Source organism: Mustela erminea, chromosome 15 (assembly GCF_009829155.1).
Source record: "Mustela erminea isolate mMusErm1 chromosome 15, mMusErm1.Pri, whole genome shotgun sequence".
In the NCBI taxonomy this organism is placed as follows: Eukaryota; Metazoa; Chordata; class Mammalia; order Carnivora; family Mustelidae; genus Mustela; species Mustela erminea.
In genome coordinates this window covers 62,302,869-62,328,023 of record NC_045628.1, presented here as the reverse complement: position 1 = coordinate 62,328,023, position 25,155 = coordinate 62,302,869, and the positions used below count along the sequence as shown (strand labels likewise).

Genomic DNA, 25,155 nt, shown 5'->3' with positions numbered 1-25,155 from the left:
GATCTTTTTCTGCAGTTGATTCAGAAACTTAGGCTTAAATTGATTAATTCTAACACTTATATATAGAGGTAGGGATAATTTATTCCTGAAGAAATAAAAAAAGTCCTTTTGTATATATATTCATTAAATCATTATTCTAATTTTTATGGGACTAATCCTGTTGCTGTTCTTTGTGTGGTTCTTGACTAAACTCATTTCAGAGAGGAAGAGACCTTAAGCATGGTAGGGTTAAATAACAGGTGAAATAGGGGTGGTCATTTTTTTCTTTACTTTTCTCTACTTTTGATCTCTATCTGAATTTTTCAGAATTTAAAGCCTTAAAGAACTGAATGTTGTTTTATCTTGCTTTTGTATATGCTTTTAAAAATAGGCTGAAATTATTAAGTTTTCAAAAGTAGATGTTTATTATATATATTGTATTCTGTTTCAGTGTGTTTTTTTGGAGTGGAGGTGTATTGATTTATATATAGAAAAATTGGGTAAGAAATCACAGAACAACAGGACACTAAGGAAAGGAATAATTCTTCTGTAGTTAATTTTGCTGCAGATAGAATATATTAAATAAAAGCAAACTAATTGTAACACCATTCACTGCTGGGTAAATATGCCACAATCCAGGTTGGTATAGAATTGTATTCAAGGGAATTTATCGGTCACCAACAGGACTTTTAGATGATCGTATTTAGAGTTGGATTAAGATTTTGGCTGTGCCAATTACCGGTTGGGTGACTTTGGATTATGTTATTTAATCTCAGTGAATATTTTACCTCACCAAGTTTTTAGGGTTAAATGAGATAATACATCTGTTTTATTATTGTTATCAAGTACCTGATTATTCTAGTAATTTCAGGCCTGGCCTCTGTGGAAAGTATTATGTGGATGACTCCAGTAGAGTTTCAGCTAAAAGCTTACTGTCAAGAAAATAACTTTTATTTTGATGTTTGAATTTAGCTTAAATTTTAATACCTTAAAGACTTGACTAAATTTTAATTCATTTTAACTTGATTTTTAGATATTACAGTCCTTAAGAAAGTGTGTATTAGTTTTTGGATGGACATCATCATCCATAAAGTTCTTTTTTTTTTTCCTCCTAATTTAATTTAATTTATTTATTTCACAGAGAGATGAGAGTGCATCTGCACACAGGCAGGGGAAGTGGCAGGAAGAGAGAGGGAGAAGTAGATTCCCGGCGGAGCAGGGAGCCCAAAGTTGGGCTCCATCCCGGGGCCCTGGGATCATGACCAGAGCCAAAGGCAGATGCTTAACCTACTAAGCCAGCCAGGCGCCCGCATTCATAAAGTTCTTAATATGTCATAGATCATTGTTACTTACTTATAGATATAACTAACTTTCTGGCCTCTGGAGAATAATTCTCAATGTACTTACATAGGAATAAGAATTGATGGATGTTATACTTTTATTCAGAAAATATGGAAGAAAATTTTGAGTTAGGTTAAAATGTAGAGGTGATACAGAAACACTGTTGCAAGTATTTGGTCCATGTTGTGGTGGCTTTAAGAGATTTTACTGATTTGTTTTTGAAAGGCAGCAAGTCATACAAACTAGTTTTAGCTTAAGGGTGGAAGCAAGATAGAATAATACTGAAGGTAGGAGGACGTCTTGATCTTTTTTATCTCCCTTTGCCTATTTTTGATCAATAGTCATATTTGTAGAGATCAGAAGAGAGTTTTTGTTAAATGTACACTTATCATTTGTGAGATTTGAGATTATGTATCATACACCTAACACAATGCCTGATACATGATTGCCATTCAGTAAATACTTGAATGACCAACATGAATAAATGGACAGTGGATGACAAGACAGATAGAGAAGGCATCCTAGCAAATTCGTAAGTTAGAGAAGGTATTTATATTGAGGTAAAGTAACATATCTATATATTTTTTCGAAGCTTGTTGTAGTTTGAGTAATTCTAAATGGTTCTGCGAACTTGAGTAGGTTTGTATTAAACTATGGTTGGTGAATCGGTGATTATTTAAGTGCTCAGTGTGCAAATATTTTATGCTCGGTGCTGAGGAAGAAATATAACATGATCCTTGCCTTCAGTTGATTTAAACACATGAAACCATAGCAAATAATACAAGTTAGTGTATTTTTAAAAAATGCATAGCAGTTTTTTTTTTTGTGGTAAAAAACACATAGCTCAACCATCTTAACCGCTTTTGAAAGTATTCAGTAGTGTTGAGTATATTCACATTGTTGTGCAAGGTGTTATATATTAAAAATAATTTGAGAAGGAGAGAAGATAAATGCTGTAGGGAGTAATATTCAAAATGTACTCCATGTGGGACACCTGCGTGGCTCAGTGGGTTGAGCCTCTGCCTTTGGCTCGGGTCATGGTCTCAGGGTCCTGGGATCGGGCCCCTCATTGGGCTCTCTGCTTGCTAGGGAGCCTGCTTCCCCTCTCTCTCTGCCTGCCTCTGTGCCTACTTGTGATCTCTCTCTGTCAAATAAAATCTTTACCAAAAAAAAATGTACTCCATGAAACCACTTCAAATCCAACTTTATTTGAAGAAATATTCTATTGTATCTGTCTTTTTACTGAGTCTGAAAATTGTCACTATTAGAATTTGATGAGGAAGAACTAATTAAGGGCAGGCTAGGGAAGGCTTCATGGAAAGGGACTTAAATTGGGCCTTCCGTGCTTAGGAATTGGATGGGTAGTGGGCAGAGAAAAGGAAAGACATTCTCTTTGAGGGAGCCAGTTGACGCTCAGAGGTGAGAATGAACATTGCCTATCTCTAGGTCCATGAGTAGGTATGTGCTGTGATAAGCTAGTGATTGAGAGTTGTATAAATGTAAGGGAAGTTTATTGAACCATAGAGTATTACATGCATATAACCCTTCCATATCCTTGCTATTCCAAAAATGGTCTGTGGATATTAGCATCTCCTAAGCTGCAATCGTGTTAGAAATATGGAACCTTAGTGTTCATTCCAGATCTGCTGAATCAGAACCTTTATTTTATCAAGATTTCCAAGTGATCTGTGTGCACATTAAAATTTGTCATATGCTGTTCTACATTGTATCCAGCAAAACTTCATTCTTTCCTTTCTTGAACAGAGTTAGTAGAAAAGAGTTTTTGATACCTTGGATTTCAAACACAAGGTTGACCCTCTTGAACTTCTTTCCTTTGGTCATAATTTTGTCTTAAATGTGCTTGTTTATACAGTTGACCCTTGAACTCCATGGGGGTAGGGGTGCCGTTGCTTAATGCTTCATATCATAAATGAGAGCCATTTGTATGTAAGAGATAAGCTTATGTTTATTTGGTTCCCTCACAAAATGTATCCCCTAGAATTGACCATAGTACTCAGAGTAATGTGGCCAGAGATTTGAATGGGGGTTACTGAGGCTATTTCACTCTGCTTGTAGAGCGGTTAGAGTTTTGTGCTACTGTCTTCGATTGCCTCTGCTTTTGTTTTTGTACCTTCTCTTGCTGAGCAGTTTAAGTAACCATCCTTTTTAATTTTTCAAGTTGGCCTCTCATTATTTTTTCCTAAGCTTAGAAGAGCCATACTGTTCCCATGGAACTGATTTTAGAGCTCTTCATCCATATATCCAGTCACTTGGTTAGACACTTCGATTACAAGCATAAATTATATTTCCTTGTAATGTTCACCTACTATTTTGGCCTTTCTAAAAAGTTTCTCATAAAAATACTATTTTAATTTTTAATATCTCAGTTTGTCAAATTATTAGAATTGAATGTAAGGTCCCTATTAACAAATTAAGTACTTTTAGTTACATAAATGTAAATGCTCACTGTAAAAATTAGAACAATACGAAAGTGTATAAAGTGTGAAAATACTGTCTTTTCCTCTACCTAATCCTATTCCTTTAACTTCTGTTATGTGTATGTGTCTCTTGGAATATTTTCTTAATGTACAAAAGTATATACTATGCATAAAACTTGACAAGAAAGATAAATTTATACAGTGTTCTAAGAATTGGTTTTTTACTCAGAAAAATTGAGCTGATGTCCAGACCTTAATATGATTGATGTGTTTTTTGACTTTAGGGACGAAACCCTTTTTTCTTGGAGCCAGCAATAATTATTACAATTACTGATGGGAGCAAGCTGACTACTACGAGTGGAGTCCAGGATGAGGTAAGTTATATTCCTATTAGCAAAGATTATGCAGTAGCAAGTGAAAAATTTGTTATTTGTGTATATTATAGGATATTGAACACCTTCAGTAGATTTGATTATTTGATGCAGTTGAGAGTCACCTATCTTACCGACTTCTCTGTTTGTAGCACTGATCGCCAGATTTTCTTGAATAGGAATCCCTTCTGTGAAAAACTTTTGAGCCTACCTCCAGTTTCCAGTTGTATGTGTATTTTTGAGTTCATGTGAGGGTGATAGTGTCAGTTCATATAGTACATTATTTAGTGAAAAGGAAATTTATTTTCAGATTGAAAAAATGGGCACAGTGCTCTTAATAATTCCCATATTTCAGTGGATTGTCAGTCTGCTGTAGAGACGACTGGTCTAGACTAGAGCAAAGCCAAGAGAAGGTTAATAGGAAAAGTGAAGGTTTTTAGACATTTTTATGTAAGTCTTTATAGTAAATAATATCTAGCCAACCTCACCTATTCTTTGCTAGCATGCAGTTGCAGAGTTTGTTGCATGTGGTGTGATAGGGTAAACATAGTAGATTTATTTTAACTTTATGCTCTTTTTACTGTAATATTTGAACTGCTCTTGAGCCTTATACAGTTGACCCTTGAACTCTATGGGGGTAGGGGTGCTGTTGCAGTTTAAACTTTGTGTGTAGCTTTTGACTGTCCCCAGACTTAGCTACTCAATAGTCTCCTGTTGATGGGAAGCTTTACCAGTAGCATAAACAGTCAATTAATACATATTTGTATGTTACATGCATTATATAAAGTAAGCTAGAGAAAAGCTGTTGGGAAAATCATAAGGAAAGGAAAAATAACAGTTTATAGTACTATATTCTATTTATTGAAAATAATTTTCATGTAAGTGGACCTGTGCAGTTCAAACTCAGGGTGTTGAAGGATCAACTGTATTTGTTTTTCAAAATGTGTTTATATAGATAGGAGGTGGTTTAGACTACCCTTTTTACTGTTTGCATTTGCTTTAGAATCTTAATTCTTATATTTACAAAGGGTTTGATTAAGTAGGAGAAGTATAGTTTCTAAGTTCAGTGATTTTTAGAAAGACTTTCATTTGTATGGTGTTGTGGAAAGTCACTTGGACGTGGAGTCAGGACATGTGGGTTCTGGTCTTTGTTCACCTCCTTTCCAGCAGTGAACTTTGTACCAGTTACCTAACTTCTCCAAATTTCTTTCCTTATCCTTGAGATAAAATGGTAATTCTGGCCTTTCCTCATAGCGTTGTTGGAAGACTGAAATGAAGTAGTGTGTGTCAAAGTGCTTGCTAGTGTGTAAAGAAATGAGCATAGTATTGTTCTATCATGAAACAGTGGAACCAGTAGAGTTGTCATCACCTGATCTTGATTTGTTGGAAGAGAACCAGAATTGTTTTTATTTGATCAGTTGTTATTAAAGGGAATTTAGAGTTTGGTTCATGGAGATAGAACTGAAAAATTTAGGCAGATTAAAATTCATAATTAATTTATAGTCTATATGTAATTAGTAGCATTGGAATGCTACATAGCTAAACCTGAGGGATTTCTGGACTTTCTTGAATTAGGTTGGCATGTATAGCCAGTTATGTCCTGCTGCTATTAGGAACAGATAGACATTAATTATATATATGAACAAGCAGTAGAAATGTTGTTTCAGTTTAAATTTAAAACTTTGAAGTTGATTTTTCCCACTTTACCTTCCTTTTTGAAAAATTTGACAGGAAAATTGGGGTATTGATAAAGTATTATTAGTAGAACACATACTAATTACTTTAATCTTTTTTTATATAAATGAAGTCTTTTTGATTTTTTTTTTATCCTTAATGATGCTGATTTGTAGTTATTATGACTGAAAAAGTATTCTATTTTTTGTTGTAAAGTATTCCTACTTGTGAGATTATTCAGGGTGCTTTGTCTTACTGCCTTTATAGAAATTCCCTTTGGGGTACAATATATTTTGTTCCCATATATCTGGATCTGTTTTGTTGGTAATATTTGGCTTGTAGGAATTCCTTTAACTTTTAAACATATTTTGAAATATAAATGGATATTGGAATTGTTCACCTTTCTTCCCAGGTTTTTGGGAGGGATATTGGGAGAAGTGGGACTGTGTGCTTACAGTAATCTATAACTACCTTGCAAGTAAGATTGGGATTTTCTTGGGGAAAGCATCTTTACCTTATAGACTTTACATATAGACTATAAATTAATTATCTTTACCTTTTAGTTCTCTTTTGTCTTCTGTGATAGTTAGTTAGCCTTCCCAGGTTTTTGGGAGGGATATTGGGAGAAGTGGGACTGTGTGCTTACAGTAATCTATAACTACCTTGCAAGTAAGATTGGGATTTTCTTGGGGAAAGCATCTTTACCTTTTAGTTCTCTTTTGTCTTCTGTGATAGTTAGTTAGCCTAGTACTGAGAACAGAGCTTATAATAAAAATCTTGATTATCGATACTATTGTATTGAGTTTGGTAGTCATCAAGATGAAAATTGATTACTGTTACTTATCTGTGGTAGAAGATTGATTTGTTTTAAGGTAAAGCTTTGATATGGTAATGTAGTTGGAAGGTCTGTGAGCTGTTTTGTTTTTCAAGGTTAAGAATGTCTTTGATCCTTTGAATATTTGGTTCTTAATGTCCCAACCAGACTTCTCTTGTGGGGTAGAGAATGTACCCCAGATGTACATATAGTTGGAAGCTTACTTTTTGCTAAAATACTGGGAAATGTTGGACTGTTCTAGCCCAAATAATTAAGTTATGTGATTCATTTTAAGGAGTCTTTCAAACATAACAAATGTAAAGATGCTTTTTGTTTTGCTCTTGTATGTATGTGTGTGTGTGCACATGCATGCTACCTATGATCTATGTTGTTATAATTTCTAGGGAATAACAGAATTTTGCATTTTGTCTCTTTTTCTTCAAATCTCTTAACCCTGCCTTTGGCAAAACTTTATTCTTTTTTAGATTTATTGAATGAATGAATGTATCAGTAATTTCCACATTAGGTTTGTATGTATATAATTTTTCATTGGCCCTGGCTGCTATTGATGTGACCTATTACTAATATTTATGGAATTGTACATCCTACCTGAATGATAACCTTTGCTTAAGAGTTACACTATTTCACATGGGGTATTATATCTGATCTGTTAGTGCTGTTTTTCAGGAATATGTGTTTCTGCTGCTTTAAAATCATCCTTATGGTGCATAAGGCAACATAGAACTCATGTAGTCTTACTTTTTATTTTTACAAATGAAGATATCGAGACCCAGGGAGGAAAATGATTTGCTCAAGGTTATAGCATTTTTTATTGCCAAAATCTGGATTAGAATTGATGTAAAATCCAAAAGACATCCAGCACCTCCAGACCTGTGTTTTTTTTTTCCTGTTGTATCTCATGCCTCTATATTAGATTCTGGTTTTTTTGTTGTCTTAACGTTTATCCTCTGTTTACCTGATTCCCTGTTTATCTCCTTCAGCTTTCTATACATTTGTGATGTAGGTGTTCCGTTCTTGTTCACTCAGTGTTCATTGAATGACTATTATGACCAGGGCATTCATCTCTAGTCAATGAGGGTAACAAAGATGAATAGAGTAGATTTCTTGTTCTTAAGTTCACAGTCTTTATGGGGAGATTGCCTATTAAATAGTTTTATAAATGATAAAATAGAGATATAGACTAAGTGTATGGGAGCACTGAAGAGGGAGGGGCTATTACCTGTTCTGTGTCTGTGTGAGATCCTGTGTAATGTGAATTTTTATGGTCTTTTTAATTTTGATTACATTCAAGGACTTGTGGATGATTTAGTATTGGGATGTGGCTCTTAGCCTGTATCTGAAATTTATAAAGAAGCCTCGTGTAAAATTGTTTTGAGCCTAGAAAATAGTTCATGGAAAAACTTTGCCATATTGTCTCTTGACCTGGCTAAGTCTCTTCAGGACAGAATGACCCAGTTTCTTATAACTTATTTGTCAAAATAAGATGGGGATACCATTTCCTCCCTGACAGCTCATCACTTAGCAGTGTGTTAGGAGATATGAGAGTAATAGCTTTGTATTGTAGGCAAAAATCTTAAGCTGTATATCATCTTTTTACCTTATTTCATGACTCTAATTATCTTTTTTGGCTTCATTTAATGAAAGTCAAGGAAACTGTCTGAGGTGTCATGAGTTTGTTTCTAGTGTTGTATTTTTGGACAACTCTCTAGGACTTTTGGTAACTGCTGTGTTGGAAGAGTATGTGTGTATTTTTTGCCTCTTTTTTTTTTTTCTTTTTAAATGTAGCTATTTGATAACACCGATTTTTTGCAATATTTTCATGTTTGAGGATTGAGTTAGATGGGACTTTGAATTCTGATACACTAGAAAATTACATTGCTTACCCTCATGTAGTAGTCCTTGATAAGCACGCTGTGGGCAATTACTCATGGTACCATTCATCATATTATTGTACTGACGTATCAGATGTTTTGGTAGAATCACAAAATTGTAATTAGAGTTACTGAAAAAAAATTTTCTGGTTTTAATTCTCTGCAAAGTTCCTTTCTAGCACTGTTTTGCAATGGAAAACTATCTTAATGTGATTCCAGGAACACATAGCTAACTATATTACTCAATAAAGTAGCCAGAAGATATCCTGCCAGTACCTTCTTGGCTATGAATGACATTCCAGGATAGTGTAGCAGTTATTTTTCTCTTCCTTGAAAGTGCTAATAGTAGTATTATCTTTCTAATATTGAGATTTCTATATGCTGAAGAATGTTTCTTTGTCTCTCTATCAATGTTATGATTGCCCTGGAGGCTAACATTTTAGAGAAGATACTTTCAATAAAAAATAAAATGTTGGCTTTTGACATTAACAGTTTTGCCTTCCTATGGACTTGGCCAGCCTTTTAAGACAAATTAGGACAACTACGTGTATAACGTCTTGGCAAATGTTCAGAAAGGGCATGTGTTTGTAGAAACAAAATGTCAGAGTAATCTCAGCTATGTGTTCAAGTGGCTACAGATTAGGGTCTTCTATTTCAATTTGTGAGCTCTTAAAGTTGATGTAGAAGTCCCATCAGTCTTTGAGATGTGGACTGGTATTAATGATTTTTCTGGATCATTCTTTGCAATGTAAATGATTTTACCTTTTATAAGGATAATCTGTAAGACCTATAATTATAGTTTATATTTAATCGTTGTGATCTGTATGATCATGCAGTCCAGGTTTTTTTGAGTTGGGTTTCCAGTACCTGAAATAATTCAGAACCTCATCTTTCCCTCCAGAAAATGATTTTGTTTTAGTAAAGTCACCAAAAATACGTGTATGACACTTAAGACTTTTAAATACATGTTTAAAATAGTTGTTTTTTTTCCCAGTACACTTAGAATTTTGGAGCGACTTTTTCTCTTCTTTAAAAAGACCTCTGAGAAATCTTGAGGAATGTCATTGTAGTATGATAGAATGTATCAAACAGATATGTGTGTAAATGCATTTTTGAGTTGTCATGTTTATCCCTTAGCACTGGTGCCTTTTCATATTGATATTACTAGGGGCTCAGTAACAGTAGCTCCTGTCTTACTAATTTGTGGTTAAAATGTTCTATATGTACGTACAGCATTACTGTATATGTCAGTTTCTGTCTGTTCAACTTTCCAGAACACTTAGTAAGAATTTCTTGATTGCATTTTCTATTTTATACCCATTCTGATGGGCCCTGTTCTCTCAACACCTGGATTTATTATTCCTGGTGTGTTATAGAAATATATACATCTACAATTATTAGATATTGAAAATTTGTAAATTACAATAATGAAGATGATAAATGTTTCAAATTTAATAACTATAGTGAATTTCACCAACACATTTGCAATACTCTTATTGAATATATCTTTTTTCAAGGTCATATGGAAAGAAAAACTCTTTAAGGATTGCCTCTAGCCAAGCACTGCAATAGAGTAATATTTTAAAAATGCTAGGTGACCACTCTTTAGTGAAACTGTATGTCTGCAATAACTAATCTATTATCTAGAATTCTGTGGTAAGAGATATTGAAGCAATTTTATTTAGAGGCTGAAGGAATTTCACCCTTCCTTTATTAGCCTGTCAGAACCAATAAGTAATCAGAGACACAATACCTGTATGGAAAATTTTATTTAGAGTTGTTTCTTTTATCTTCTTATTGTAGCTCTTCCATATGTAGACTACTATGATGTTTAGAACATTAGTTTTCAAATGGTTGCATCAAAATAATCTTGGGTGTTTTATAAAATATATATGGCCCAGTTCTAATTCTGGAATTCAGTTCTAATTCCGAAATTCAGTTGATCTGGACAAGGACCTAGGAATCTGTATTTTTGAAAATGTCCCAGTTGATTCTGATATACAGATTTGAATACAATGTAACTGTAAATATATGTATTTTTAAACAATAAAATATGCATTTGAAAATGAACAACTGTAGCAAAGCAATCATTTTGACTTTCAATGCTAGCAAAATATTTTATATAAGATAAAACAATCTTTGGAATTGTTAAACTTGGGAATGGGTTTCCAAGGTACATGGAGTAAGTCTTCTGTGAATATTGTGTTTGATTTGGTTTAGGATTGAGATTATTGGATAGCCCTGAAATACTAACTTCTGTGCCAACTGCAGTTAGTCTGTATTTATTGCTTTTATGGAGGACTCTTTGGCCCTGAGTATGAGATGAGGTAGAGGAAAGGGTAAGAAAAGGGGAGTAATTAATTCAAATTATTTGTCATGTGCTTGCTGTCCCTGGCTTAAGGAGTTTTTATTCAAAGGATGGCATAGTATTCTGTTATCCTTATTGTGCCTTTTTTTTTTTTTAAAGAGAGGGATTGAGAGAGTGGGTAGAGGGGAGTAGTGGGAGGGAGAGAGAATCTAAGGCTGGGCATGGGGCCTGAGATGTGGGGCTGAATTTCACAAGCCTGAGATTACGACCTGAGCTGAAATCAAAAGTCGAATGTTTAACTGACTGAGCCACCCAGGCATTCCCTTATTGTGCTTAATTCCTGGTTTGGATGTCCATAACTAGTCTTACTTAAACAGACTTTTTTATATATATATTTACATATATACACACACTCATATATACATACAACATACTTGACTCAGATGATGGCAATTTATAAAGAATTTGTGATAGTTATACTTAATTTTCGCTTTCTAGAGAGTTCCTGCTGAAATACCCTTCTGTAATGAACTGTTTTGATTTTGAATTCTTAATGTATATTTTAGATTAATTCATCAGTCTTTTTTTTTTTTTTGTGAGGCATAGTAACTTTGGTTGTGTACAAGAATAGTGGCACACCATACATTTATATTAGTACTACTATGTTCTAGGTGCTGGGGACACCAATGGTGAAATCAAGTAAGACTCTTGACCCTAGAAAATGTACTTGAAGACAGGCAAGTTTTAATAAGCATTTGTATACATGAGATAAATCTCATGCCAGAAATAGAAGCTCTTGAGAGAGCATAACCAGGGGAGATAAGTTTTGAGAGATGAATAAGAAATTGAGCCATGACATTTCAGAGAGAAGGGAATAGCATAAAAAAGTATGAAGTCATAAAAGCAGTGTATGGGGAGACTATAAATTATATGAGTGGAGTATAGAAAGCATAGGCAGGGGGAGTGAGTGCTTGAAATTTAGCTAGAAGCCGGAAGATAATCACCCTAAACAGAATGGACATCATTCTGTTAACGTTTGCAAAGGAGATACTGAAGATGCTTGGTGATCAGGCAAGTCACATGATCAGATATGCATTAGTAAGCTTACTCTGCAACCAAGGGTGAAAGAAAACAGGTTGAAGGATGGTTAACTGGGAAGAATTCACAAACAACATGGAATAATCCAGGAAAAACACGGGATGTGTAAATCAGCCAGTGCTGGACAGAGATGGAGAAATGTGAGAGATTTGATAGGTATGCTAACTAATCAGGTCTTTAGAGATGGTAAGGTGGAAATGGGGGAAGGCAGTGTTTGGGGTTCTGCACCAGGGTCCAGGCTTGAGTTTCAAAGGGTTTTGTGAATTCCCTGAAAATTTAATCTAGACATTGCCCATTTGTGCAGTTATGCACATTTATCTGGGGGACGGAGGTCTGTTGCTTTAATCATATTCTCAAGCAAGTAAAAAAGAGAAGGACAGATTAGTAATATTTTGAAGATTCCAACCTGATATCTGAAATGGGGATATTGGATACATAGTAGAAAGGAATATAAAATAATTCTTTGATAAAGTATCATCTTTAGGGTACCAGTGTTTTAAAGGAATTATGAGCCAAATTTTTAAAATAATAGCTCAAAAACTTTTTCTTGCCTTTTAGAATTATGTCCTAGGAAAAGTATTTTGTACTGAAAAACAGAAATAAGCAGAATTTTATCTCTGGATATTGATAGTTAAAAGTGTTTATTTTGAAGCAGATTAAATAAATAAGCCTTAAGTCATCTTACTACTTATTTATCAGGTCTTTAAGCTTTTAAATTTAAAGCCATAGTGATGTGAACATTTAAAATTGTTCCTCTCAAGTAAGCATGATCATTGAAATTCAGAATGCTGGGACAAGAGCATTGTGTGTGGGGGGGACTCTTGGTGCTAGTGATAAGTCAGTTAAGGAGGATGCCAGCCCAGTTTCTTTTCTGTTCATCTGTATGTAATTTAAGAACAGTTGTAGATCAGCTTTAACTGCACTAGCAGTTTTCTGCCAGTTAAACTCAGTGAAAGTCAGCCCGTCAGATATATTTTATGTCTCTCTAGGTCAGATTATAGTTTGAGAACATGGAAAGTGGGGTACTTGCACTCCTGGTGAGGTGCACTCATGTAAGCTGTAGGTGGCTAGTTTTTCACAAATACCTTCATTATACTTAGTTAGCTGTATTCCATAAATAGGTTTTTTAATATAAACTTCCATTCTCAGTTGTTCTCTTGATGTAATAAAATAGATTTAAAAATTTTTAGATTTGTGTAATAGGAATAAACTTTGTGCAGTGACTGGAACTATGATCTTTACATCAAGGCAAGGCTACATTTTGTTCTAGACAAGGCTGTTTTGGTTTATTTTTCCCCACGCTCTGTCTTTTCAGGTTGAATTACTGATTTTTCCCCCTTTGTTTTGTTTGTTGTGGTTTTGATGTTTTTTTTCCTTTCAGCTAAAGGAGCAGCCCAGTGGTTTTCAAGAAGTGCCAAAGTGCACTGACTGTCTCATGATGACTGGTGCCTCAGGGAGGGTCATGATTCCTGGATACAGGATCGACCTGATCCTGGATGTCACTTCAAGCAGTCAGATCGTGGGGAAAAGCCTTGTCTAATGGCTAGCCTTCCTCAAAAGTCTGATGCTAGTCATCTCGGAAGGCCTCAGAAAAAGCCTTAAAGGTGAGCAGAGTAGAGTGTAGTTCTCTCTGGGGGCTGTGACTATTTGTTGGAGAATATGATTCAACATAGAATGATAACCCTAACCTGACAAATCCCAGGTTCAGTTTGGTAAATTAGTTCATAAATTTGTTGATGATGATGATCAGACCCCAACTTTTGAGTTATTAGAAACTAATAACCTCTTAACCTTAAGATGTGTAAGGGGGGGAATTTAGTATTTCCTGGGTCCTTCAAACCTTAGACTAGGATCTTTTGTCTTAAAGGGAAACAACCTACTTTCATAGCCAAGGAACATTTTGGTTATAGAATTGCATTATAAGTACAGATGGGTTAAAAAAAAAATTAGTGAGGTATTCTCTTAGTTTATATATTTATCATGTATTGATTGTTTATCAGCCAATTGGGCTTCAGGATTCTGAAGGACAAATTTGCATTTGATTTGTCAGTTACAGTAATTTTTAAAAAAACATAACCACCTGTAAAGCAGTTTATTTATGTAGCTCATATTTTATTACATTCAACTTAATATTAGGACTGTTTCATTATTTGAATAACATTTTTAGCTCCATAAAAAGACTTTTTTAGAGATGTTTTGAGAATTTTGCTTTGGAAAAAGCTTAATTCTAGGCTTTTTTCTCTGTGCTTTGAAGCATTTACAGAACTGTTCATATAATCTTGGTTGCCAAATTTTCAAGTAAGTTCTAAAATTTACTTGAAAACATCGTAGGTTTTATTTATTTATTTATTTTGTTGCTGTTGTTGAGGCTCCTGTGTTAGGAAAAAAAATATAATTTGGGCATGCACTATCCCCAATTTTTGTCCATTTTTATGTTTAGATATTATGTATATGTAATTATGTACATGCACATATCTGTATATTAATATTAGAAAACATCTACAAAAATAGAAATTTTAAAAAGAGGAGATGAAAAACTTAAAGGAAAGTCTGTTAACTTTCTTCCCTCACATCATGATGTATACCAGGAGTAGGCAGACTTAAAGGACCAGGTAGTAAATATTAGAGGCTTTTCAGCTCACCTGGTCAGATAAGAACTGCTCCGTTCTACTGCTGTAGGGCAGAAGCAGCCATGGACAATGTGTTAAATGAATGAGTGTGGCTGTTGTCAATAAAATTTTATTTATCAAAACAAGCCAGAGGCTGGATTTGGCTGCTGGGCTTGCTGACCTCTGAAGTATACCCTATTTGGAGACCAGTACCCTAGAACTTGAGTTGTATTAGACTGTTTTCAGGTCCTTTTCGCTATGAATTTTAGAGTGCAGTTGTTCTTCCTTAATGAAGTGAGCAGAAGAATTGTTAGTGGTCAGCATGTATTCAGTTTAATTGAACAAATACTGAAAACCAGTGATGTTCAGACAGAAGTTGGACTTTGAAAGATTAATTTAGTTTGGGAAGTAGATGAGTGCAAAGGTATAGAAGTCATAGAAAAGAGAGTGGGGGAACTATATATACCTCAGTACTGATAGTTGGCAGTGTTTATTAGTAAAGAGCGAGGAAGTAAGACTGGGCAGACAACCTGGACCCCTGTGTATGCCCTGCCAGGGGATGTAAGGTGTCTTAGAGGTTAATGGTAATAACCATTGAAGAGATTGTAGTATGGGAGAAAGTGATCAGATTTGGATTTTAGAAAGATAGTAGTGACAGTGTGGAATATGCGAGGAGTTAGGTAATTTTGGCAACTTTTTTTTTTTTTTAACCTCATAAAAGAGGATAAAATTGTTTGTGGGTCGTTTAACACCAGATACAAAATAAAGAACTTGAAATACTATATAACAAGAAAAAGAAATGGACTACCGACATGCTATAACATGAATGAGTCTTCAAAACATCATACTAGGTACAAAAGACCACATATTGTTTGGTTTCATTTTTATGCATCGTCCATAAAGTAGATTACTAGTTGCGGGGGGTCAATGGGGGACTGATTACAGATGGGCAGAAGGGATCTTTCTGAGGTTTGGAAATGTTCTAAAACTGAATGGTGGTGATTGTTGTGCAACTCTTTAAATTTACTAAAAATAATTAAATTGGGCACTTTTAAAATTGGTGTATTTTTCAATATAGTAGTTAAAAAATTAGACCTCATCATTAAAATTTACTGGAGTAAAACTTTGTGAAAGAAATTATTTTCGTATCATTGATGGCTAAGTAATGTAGTTGCTCTTTTCTCTGAACAGATTTTGCTGTTAAACTACTAGAACCAAAAAACTTTTTTTTTTTCTTAATTTAAAGGATATACACTGTAACTATGGAACTGTAAGAACTACCAACTAAATAAAGCAGATTATTACCAAATTTTAGAGAATTCGCTTTGAGTTTAATAATTTTTAAATTTTCCATTCCTTATTCAGTATCATGAAGAGAACCCTCTTAAATGCTGCTTGTATTGGATAATAATATTAAAAAACTAGAAATATCTTAAGGGATATGTACTTGTTTTTTTTTTTCAAGGAAATAATTGCTAAAATGAACTTGAAGTATGATGATTCTAAAAATCAGTTACTTTTCCATGATATTAACAGTCATTGAAAATGAATGAAAAGAATACAAAGCAATTGGAAAATGATTAATTACAGTAATTTATTGAGTGCTTACTATATGCTAGGCACTGTTTCTTAGAAGCAGATTTTTTCTGTGTTTCTTTTATTCTTGGCTGCCAAAATAATTTGTGAGGTTGAAAGTAAACATTAAAAAGATAAGTAATAAGTAAGACTTAATTTTCTTGCTTTTTGTTGCTTAATTTCACATCTCACTTAATTCCCAATTCTGTGAGAGTGAGGAAAATGAGTCCTGGGATAGCTGATTCTCAATTGAGAGCATGGCTAAGACTAGTCTTTTGGATTTTTGTTTTTTGTTTTTTGACTTAAGGTTTACTGCTTCTCATGCTGTAATATGGAATTTAAAAACAACAAAAAACCATATAGTACTGCATAAGGATAGACATCTAGATCAGTGGATAAATTGAGTTCAGAAATTATGGTCATTTATACATTTATGGTCATTTGCTCTTCAACAAGAGAACCAAGAATTTAATGGGGGAAAGAATAATGTTTTCAACAAGTGGTACTGGACAACTAAATATCCTTATGCAGGAGAGTGAAGTTAGACTCTTACCTGACACCATATACAAAAATGAAATAAAAATGGATGGGCAATGTAAACGTGAGAGCTGAAACTTTTGGAAGAAAACATACAGACTAAATCCTCATGGTTTTGGATTAGGCAGTAGTTCCTTAGATTTGACAGAAGTACATCCAAAAAAAAATTAGAAAAATTTGATTTCATCAAAATTAAAAACATTTGTTATTTAAGATATCATTTGTGATATCAAGAAAAGATTGTAACAGAATAGGAGAAAATATTTGTAAATCATATATCTCATAAGGGCCTACTATCCAGATTATAAAAAGAATTGTTAAAACACAAAAAGACAGCCCAATTAAAATATATGTAGTGGATTTGAAATATTTCTCTAAAGATATGCAAATGACCTGTAAATACACGAAGAGGTGTTTACCATCATGAGTCATTAGGGAAATGCAAATCAAAACCATAATGGGATACTACTTTATAACTATTGTAATGGTTATAATAAAAAAGATGGTTAATAACAAATGTTGGTGAGAATGCAGGGAAACTAGAACCCTCATACATTACCAGTGGTAATGTAAAGTGATGCAGCAACTATGGAGATAGTTTGGCAGTTCCTCAAGAAGTTGAACACAAGAGTTATCCAATGACACCCAAATTCTACTTCTTGGTATGTACCCAGCAGTAATTATAATATATGCATATAAAATGTCTTTATCAGCATTATTTATAATAACTAAAAGTAGAAACTGGTGAATGGATGAAGAAAATGTGGTATATCACACACTGGAATGTTACTTAGCTTAAAAGGGAATGAAATTCTGACACTACAACATGGCTGAAGCTTGAAAAACACGCTAAATGAAATAAGCCAGATACAAAAGGCCAGTCACTGCATGATTCCCTTCATAGGAAATCCTCAGAATAGGCAAATCCATGGAAACAGAAAAATAAAGTGGTTGCTAGGGCTTGAGGGTAAGAGTTGATGCTAATGCGAATGGGGTTTCTCTTTTGGGTGATGGAAATGTTCTGAAATTAGCGGTGGTGGTTGTGTAACTCTGCCTTCCTAGTTCAGCCATTCCAAAAAAATGAAATGGAGAAACTCATATCTTTACCCTCACATATTATTTCCCTCTCTACTGACTTTCTTAAATTTCCTTATCCCTTTCTTGGCAAATTTAGAAATTAATTCTATTCTCCTTGACTTCCCCACCTCTTTTTTTGTTCCTTAAACTATTACAGTCTAGCTTCTGATTGTGCCATTCTTAATAAGGTCACTAATGACTTAATCATCAGATTCAGTCATTGGTTTTTAATTTTTCTCTTCTTTGAGCCTTTGCCAACATTATTGAACACTTTCTTAAAAGTGGCTTCTGGGCTTACACTCTCCTGGTTTTCATTTGGCTTTTGCTTTCATTTAATCCTTGATCTTTCTTTAACCTGCTTTAATCTTAGATTTTATTTTATTTTGCCTTTATATTTGTTATGCTCCTTTTAGGCAATTTCATTTATTCCCACAGTTTCATCCATCAGTAAATACAGATTTCCATCTATAAACAGATTTCTAAAATTTGTTTTGTTAGTCATTATCTTTTAACTTTCTTTTAATTTTGATACGGTAAGAATCAGTAGATAGACAAAACCCTCATAAACAAAAGCTCTTTAGGGTCCTCAGTAATTGTTAGGCATGCAAATGATATTATTGTATAAAGTGTTAGAGCACTGCTTGGGGGGCATGTATATATTTTATTGAGATATAATTGACATATACTAGTTTGGGATGTACAACATAATGATTTGATATTTTGTATACATTATGAAATGATGCCTGCAATGAAGTCTAGTTAACAGTGATTACTACACAGAAAACTTTTCTTCCTGTGATGAGAACTTTTAAGATCTTTTCTCTTAGCAATTCTCAAATACACAATATGGTATTTACAGCAGTCACCGTGCTGTCCATGACATCCCCATGACTTCTTTGTTTTATACTGGAAGTTTGTACCTGTTGACCCCCTTCTCTCATTTTACTTACTCCCACTTGCCTTTATCTTTCTTACTGAGTTTTGATGCTACTTAGGCATTCTCCCTTTTGCCTTTATTTCCTACCTCAGGGTATCTATACTCCCCTTAGTAGGCATAAAAGGCCCTTTTCCCATGGTTTATTTGGTTTACATTGCAACTGAGTGCTTCACCAACAGCAGAGTGTCCCCGTTGTTCATTGAGTCCATCCACAGTCTTACTTACTGGCACCTGTTGCATAATTCCGGGATTGCTTCTTATCTCCTCCCACCTTGCTCTTCCTAGAACCTCAGTATTTGTTAAGACTACCTCCTGTAAAGCTTTTAGGCATTTAGTTATATTTTCTTCTCTGTATTTTTAGGGCTTAATTCTTATCACTCTTATCCCGATTTATGTTCATTCTTTTACTTGTTAACTTTTCTCACTTCCTCTAGATGTTGTGGTGGCCTCCGGCAAGCCCTTCAGTTTAGAAACTCCTACCCTTTAAGTTACTTCTTCAGCAATTTTTTCCCCCATCTGTGTCTCTATTCTGACTTCTGAATGTATCCATTACTGTTACCATCATTATCGTCATTCTTAATCATTTATCTTTCTGTCCTACTTCCATCTTTGTCTTTGTTATTCTTTCTTGGAGTTTTCCTTTACTGGATTGGTAAAGGGCTTGGCTTTTGCTAAGGTTTTTATATTGTTTTATTGAGGTGAAATTCACATAACAAAAAAATTAATCATTTTAAAATGACCAATTTAGGGGCGCCTGGGTGGCTCAGTTGGTTGGACGACTGCCTTCAGCTCAGGTCATGATCCCGGAATCCCGGGATCGAGTCCCACATCGGGCTCCCAGCTCCATCGGGAGTCTGCTTCTCCCTCTGACCTTCTCCTTGCTCATGTTCTCTCTCACTGTCTCTCTCAAATAAATAAATAAAATATTTAAAAATAAAATAAAATAAAATGACCAATTTAGTGGCATTTAGTAAACCTTTCTTTTTAACAAAACTCATATCAGAAAGAAATCTAAAGATGCTGTAACAGACTGCATTGGTTCTTTATCCTAGCAAATGCTAGGATAGGTAGCTTTCTTTCATACACTTTTTTTCAACCAGATAATTTCAGTTTTGGTATTTTGGGATTTTAAACTGTTCTTGGAAATAATCAGGAAAATAACTGAGGATTATGATTGTTGAAGGATAAAACCTTAGGGAGAGAAAGGAATTTGAAGGACTAAATCTTGAGTCGTTGAACTATTCTTACATTTACCGGGAAGGAGGAAATCAAAATGAATCTAAGGGCTTGATCCTAGTTATGTGGTTTTGTTGTTGTTGTTCTGAGGAGGAGCTTCTGTGAGAAAGGAGATTTAAGAAATACTCAGTTTCACCAAAAATGTTAACATTTTATTTGAAGCTTTTGTCCCATCTACATTATCTAAGCAAATTGAGTAATTGGGGCTAGAGTGGGGACTTGATCCTGGAGGTGCCAGCTTTCTATTTCTTAAATCACAAAGGTGTTTAGAATTAGTTTGATTTAGAATGTGTGCTTCCCTGCCTTTAGTGCCTTTGAATGCATACTTAATGCAACAGAGCAAACAGATTGACAAGCATCTAGTTGCAAACTTCCAAGGATTCTGAAAATCTTCTGGCAGGTTTATTTTTTAAGGTATTGGTTCTGCTGCTGCAATTGGACAAAAGTAATAGTGGCTTAAAAAGATGGAAAGGTTTTTCTCTTATATCAGAGACTGAATTGGTTAGTGGTCTTGAATAGGGTGGTTCTGCTCCAAACTGTTGCTTACTTGTGCCCCAGCTTCCTTCTACTTTGTCGCTTTGTCTGCCTTTATTTGGATGGTTGATACTGGTTTTACAATACACTCTACCTAGTTCAACACTATAACTGAATTTCAGCCTGTGGGAAAGAGTAAAGAATGTGGAGGGCAGGCAGCCACCTGATATGAGCCTGACCTAATATGGCAGCTCCAGTGGGAGTCCATCAACTAGAATTTGACCACACTTACTGTGAGGCAGAGGGGGAAATGTAAAGTCTGCTTGGGTGGCCGTGTGTCTAGCTAAAATTTGGGGCTTTTGATTAGTGAGAAGAGAGATTAGATTTTAAGAAGCAATGAGCAGTTTCTGAAATAAAATGTAAAAAAATTAATTTTATTTTAAAAGCTTTGGAAACCACTTTCTAATATGACTCACTACTTGTTCTAAGTTTATCTTGTTCATTTCTGCCCCAGACCTGGAACATACCAAGTTCTGTGTATTAAGAAATGGTATATGTATATGGAGATCATAACCTGGGTTTTCAAAGTGGGCTGTTGAGTTTGTCATTGTTTTGAGGCCTTTTCAGTGGACAGTTAGGAAATACATTTTTTTTTCCTGAAAGAGAAAGTGTGTCCTGAATTCGTACTAGTATTTCCAATTAAAATTTAAGGTAGGTATTTGTTAAAGAATATGATTATGTTATAAAGATCCAAGTTTGATTCCTAGCTTTGCAGCTAATTAGAGGTGTTAATTCTTTCTTGTTTGAAGCCTTAATTTCCTTAATTAATGCAGCTAATTCTTTCTTGTTTGAAGCCTTAGTTTCCTCAACTCTAAAATGGGGATAGTAATAGCTATATCTATCTATATATCATGGTTGTTGTAATGACTAAGTGAGATAATAAAGGCTTAAGAGATTTTGCTGTTTTTATTATTGTCTATCACATTACAGAAAGGAGAAAATTCTAATTCTTATAGGGATCAGAGAAGACTTGCTCATGAAGGCAACAATGATGCTTTCAGGAAAGATAGGATTTTGGTGGGATTTACAAGTTTTTGTGGAAGTATCAGGACAACCAGAGACTAGCCAGGGAGTGTGATCTCCATTGGTTAAAACTGGAGCATAGGATTTTGTTTTGACCTTTAAAAAAAGAAAGAAAAGAAAAAAAGCCCTTTTCCTTCATAGCATTTAGCATAATGTCTATTGCATAGTAATCTGTGTACCTATCTGGTTTATGCACTGTAACCTCAGTGCCTGGCAGAGAATAGTCGCTCAGTTGATACTCATACTATGAATGAATTTTTACAGCATTTATAAATAACAAAAAATTTAGCATTTGATTATATACATATATTATTTTTCTGAAGTTACTTCCTAAGTGTTACCTTATCCCTAGTTCTGCTATAGCTTAGGAATTACCAACTGACCTAGTTTCTTTAAAACCAGTAAGTTTTTTTTATTTTTAAAGATTTTATTTATTTGATAGAGATCACAAGTAGGCAGAGAGGCAGCCAGAGAGGCAGGCAGAGAGAGAGAGGGAAGCAGGCTTCCCGCTGAGCAGAGAGCCTGATGCAGGGCTTGATCCCACGACTCAGATCATGACCTGAGCTGAAGGCAGAGGCTTAACGACTGAGCCACCCAGGCGCCCTTCCTTTTTTTTTTTTTTTTTTTTAACCATTATGAAAAACGTCACTGTGCACATTGGCAAACAGGTCCTTTTGTGGACATAAGTTTTCATTTCTCTTGGGCAGCATATGCATAGGAGCGCAGTTGGTGGTATGGTAAGTGAATATCTAACTTCATAAGAAACTGCCAAACTGTTCATTAGGGTGGCTCTACTAGTTTTGCATTCCCACCAGGTATATGTGAGAGTTCTAGTTCTCTACATCCTTCCAACACTTGAGTTTTTTCAGTCTTTTAAATTTTAGACAACATAGTGGGTGTGTGGTGGTATCTTTTGGTTTTAGTTTGCATTCCTAATGGCTAATAGTGTTGAACATCTTTTCATGTATTTATATGCCATCTGTATGTCCTCTTTGGTGAAGTGAGTGTTCTTATATGTTGCCCATTTTTTATTGGATTGTCTTGTTATTACTGGGTTTTAAGAATCTTTTACATATTCTGGATACAGGTCCTTTATTGGATACATGTTTTTCAGATATTTTCTCTCAGTCTGTGATTTGCCTTTTCCTTCTTTACAGTGTCTTTTGAAGAGCAAACGCTTTAAATTAATTTTCTTCTTTTATGATTTGTGCTTTCTATATTCTATTTCAGAAATTTTTGCCTAGCCTAATGTTACTAAGATTTTTCTCCTATATTTTCTTCAGGGAGTTTTATATAGTGTGAGCTCTCTTAGGATCATGATTCGTTAGAATTTTTTTTTTTAAACATTTTATTTGTTTATTTGACAGACGGAGATCACAAGTAGGCAGAGAGGCAGGCAGAGAAAGGGGGAAAGCAGGCTCCCTGCTGAGCAGAGAGCCTGATGTGGGGCTCAATCCCAGGACTCTGAGACCATGACCTGAGCCGAATGCAGAGGCTTAACCCACTGAGCCACCCAGGCTCCCCTCGTTAGAATTTTTATGTCTCATGGGAGGAAAGTATTGAGATTCATTTTTTGAAACATCATTAACTAATCTTATCAGTGCTATTGTTAAAAAGATAATCCTTTCCCCATTGCATTGCTGTGGCATCTTTGTTGAAAGTCAGTTGGCCACTTGTGTCTATTCCGGGGCTTTCTCTTCTGTTTTGTTGATTTCTATGGCTGTCTTTTGCCAAGACAGCAGTATCTAGTCCTATTAATTTAATATGTCTTGAAGTCAGTTAAAGTTTCCAACTTGTTCTCCAAAATTGTTTTGTCTCTCCTACGTCTTTTCAGTTTGTTTAGCCATAATATTTTAGAATTAGCTTGATAATTTTTTGCAGGAGAGCCCACTACAGTTTTGTTTAAGTAAGCTCTAAGCCCACACGGGGTTTGAATATATGACCCCAAGATCAAGATTCGCATACTCTCCTGACTGAGCTAGCCAAGGCACCCCACCTACTGTAATTTTAATTGGAATTACATTGAATCTGTAAGTTAATTTGGGAAAAGTCAACACCTCACATTATTAGTTATTCTAATCCCATGGAGATGGTAATCTCAGATTTTTTTAAGTTTAGCTTTTCTCAGTGGTGTTTGTAGTTTTTACTGTATGTTTTGCACATGTATTTTGATGCTATCATAAATTGGTCTTTTTACTTTCAATTTCTGATTTTTGCTTGCACATAGAAATAGAGTTGATTTCTGTATTTTGACCTCATAATCTCTGATCTTCTTAAATTCACTTTATCCTGTAGTAGCTTTTTATAGATTTTTGGGAATTTTTTGCATACAGGATCGTGTTTGTAAATGTAGAGTTTCACTTACACGTTTTCAGTATCTGTCTGCTTTTTATTTCCTTTTCTTGCCTTTTTTTTTTTTTTTTTTTAGGTTTTATTTATTTATTTGACAGAGACAGCCAGAGAGGGAACACAAGTAGGGGGAGTGGGAGAGGGAGAAGCAAGCTCCCTTCTGAGCAGGAAGTCCGATGTGGGGCTTGATCCCAGGACCCTGGGATCATGATCTAAGCCAAAGGCAGACCCTTAACGACTGAGCCACCCAGGCACCCCTCCTTTTCTTGCCTTAATGGGCTTGGAAAAGTGGTTAGAATGGACATCTTTGCCTTGTTCCTAATCTTGGGGAATGGGATTGGGAGTGAAAACTTTAACCATGTAAGTGTGATGTTAACTGTAGGTTTTTTGTATACTCTTTTTATTGGATTGTGAAAATTCTCTTTTGTTCCCAGTTTGCTGAGGCTTTTTTTTTTTTTTTAAATCATGAATGGCTAGTGAAATGTCAGATGTTTTTAATGCATATGTTCAGATCATCATGACTTTTCTTTTTTAATCTTGTTGATACAGTGAATTACATTGATTTTTGATGTAGACCAACATTGTGTGTGTGTGTGTTTACAGGCATATATACATATATATATATGTATATATGCATAGTTGTGTATATATCCTTGTTACATATTCTGTAGATGAGGAAGCTGATACATAAAAGTTGTGATGTAAGAAAGCAAACAATAGGAACCCAGAAAGCAGTAGTCTGAATTATTTGCTATAAAGTCAAGCAGAAAAATAGATTTTAGTAAGGTGACTTTATATGGCACAGTGTAAACATTAGACGGGAATCCAGATAAGTAACAGAATGTAGCAAAATGGGAGGTTTAAATCTTGTTTTTTCCTAAACCTGCAGTAATTTGGACTAATGTATCAGTTCTTTGTGTAAAGGTTTCTTTACCCTCCTTCTACCCACAAATGATTCTGTTTATTTGATTCTAAGAAAGTTTGCCCATTCTCTACCCTCCTCAACTTTTCTGAAATCAGGAGAGTTGTATTAGCTCTCAGCAGGGAGGTAACCTGTGATGGACTTCTATCTGGTAGTGTCTATGTCAGTGCAGATTTTAGGCAGGGGCGTGAGTCATTAAGCTCTCACTCAGGCTGAACTGTTTGCTTTGCTAGCACCTCATGTCAGGTGAAATTTTTATATTCTATTTTATAAAGCTAAAATGTTTAAGTTTAATGTGAACATTTGGCTAATAACTGCATTTACAGAAAAGCTAGTAATAAAGGCAAGATTTCCTTCCCATTCTCATTTTCTTTTCACAAAGGCTTTTAATTATTTGCATTTTTAATTGTGTCTACTCACATATATCCAGTTTTTAAAAAC

At 34.7% G+C, this 25,155-nt stretch overlaps 1 protein-coding gene across 7 annotated transcripts in view; it reads left to right on the top strand.

Annotated features, from left to right (window-relative positions):
- INTS6 (integrator complex subunit 6) overlaps positions 1-25,155 on the top strand; it is a 111,610-nt gene that overhangs the window by 18,230 nt on the left and 68,225 nt on the right. For all 7 annotated transcript variants that reach the window (XR_004279118.1, XR_004279121.1, XR_004279119.1 and 4 more), the window contains exon 4: positions 4,043-4,132. Coding sequence is in view for 2 of the 7 variants with exons in the window: in XM_032314634.1 (XP_032170525.1) it covers positions 4,043-4,132 (90 nt within the window). In the remaining 5 variants the exon portion in view is untranslated. The remainder of the gene's footprint in view (positions 1-4,042; positions 4,133-25,155) is intronic.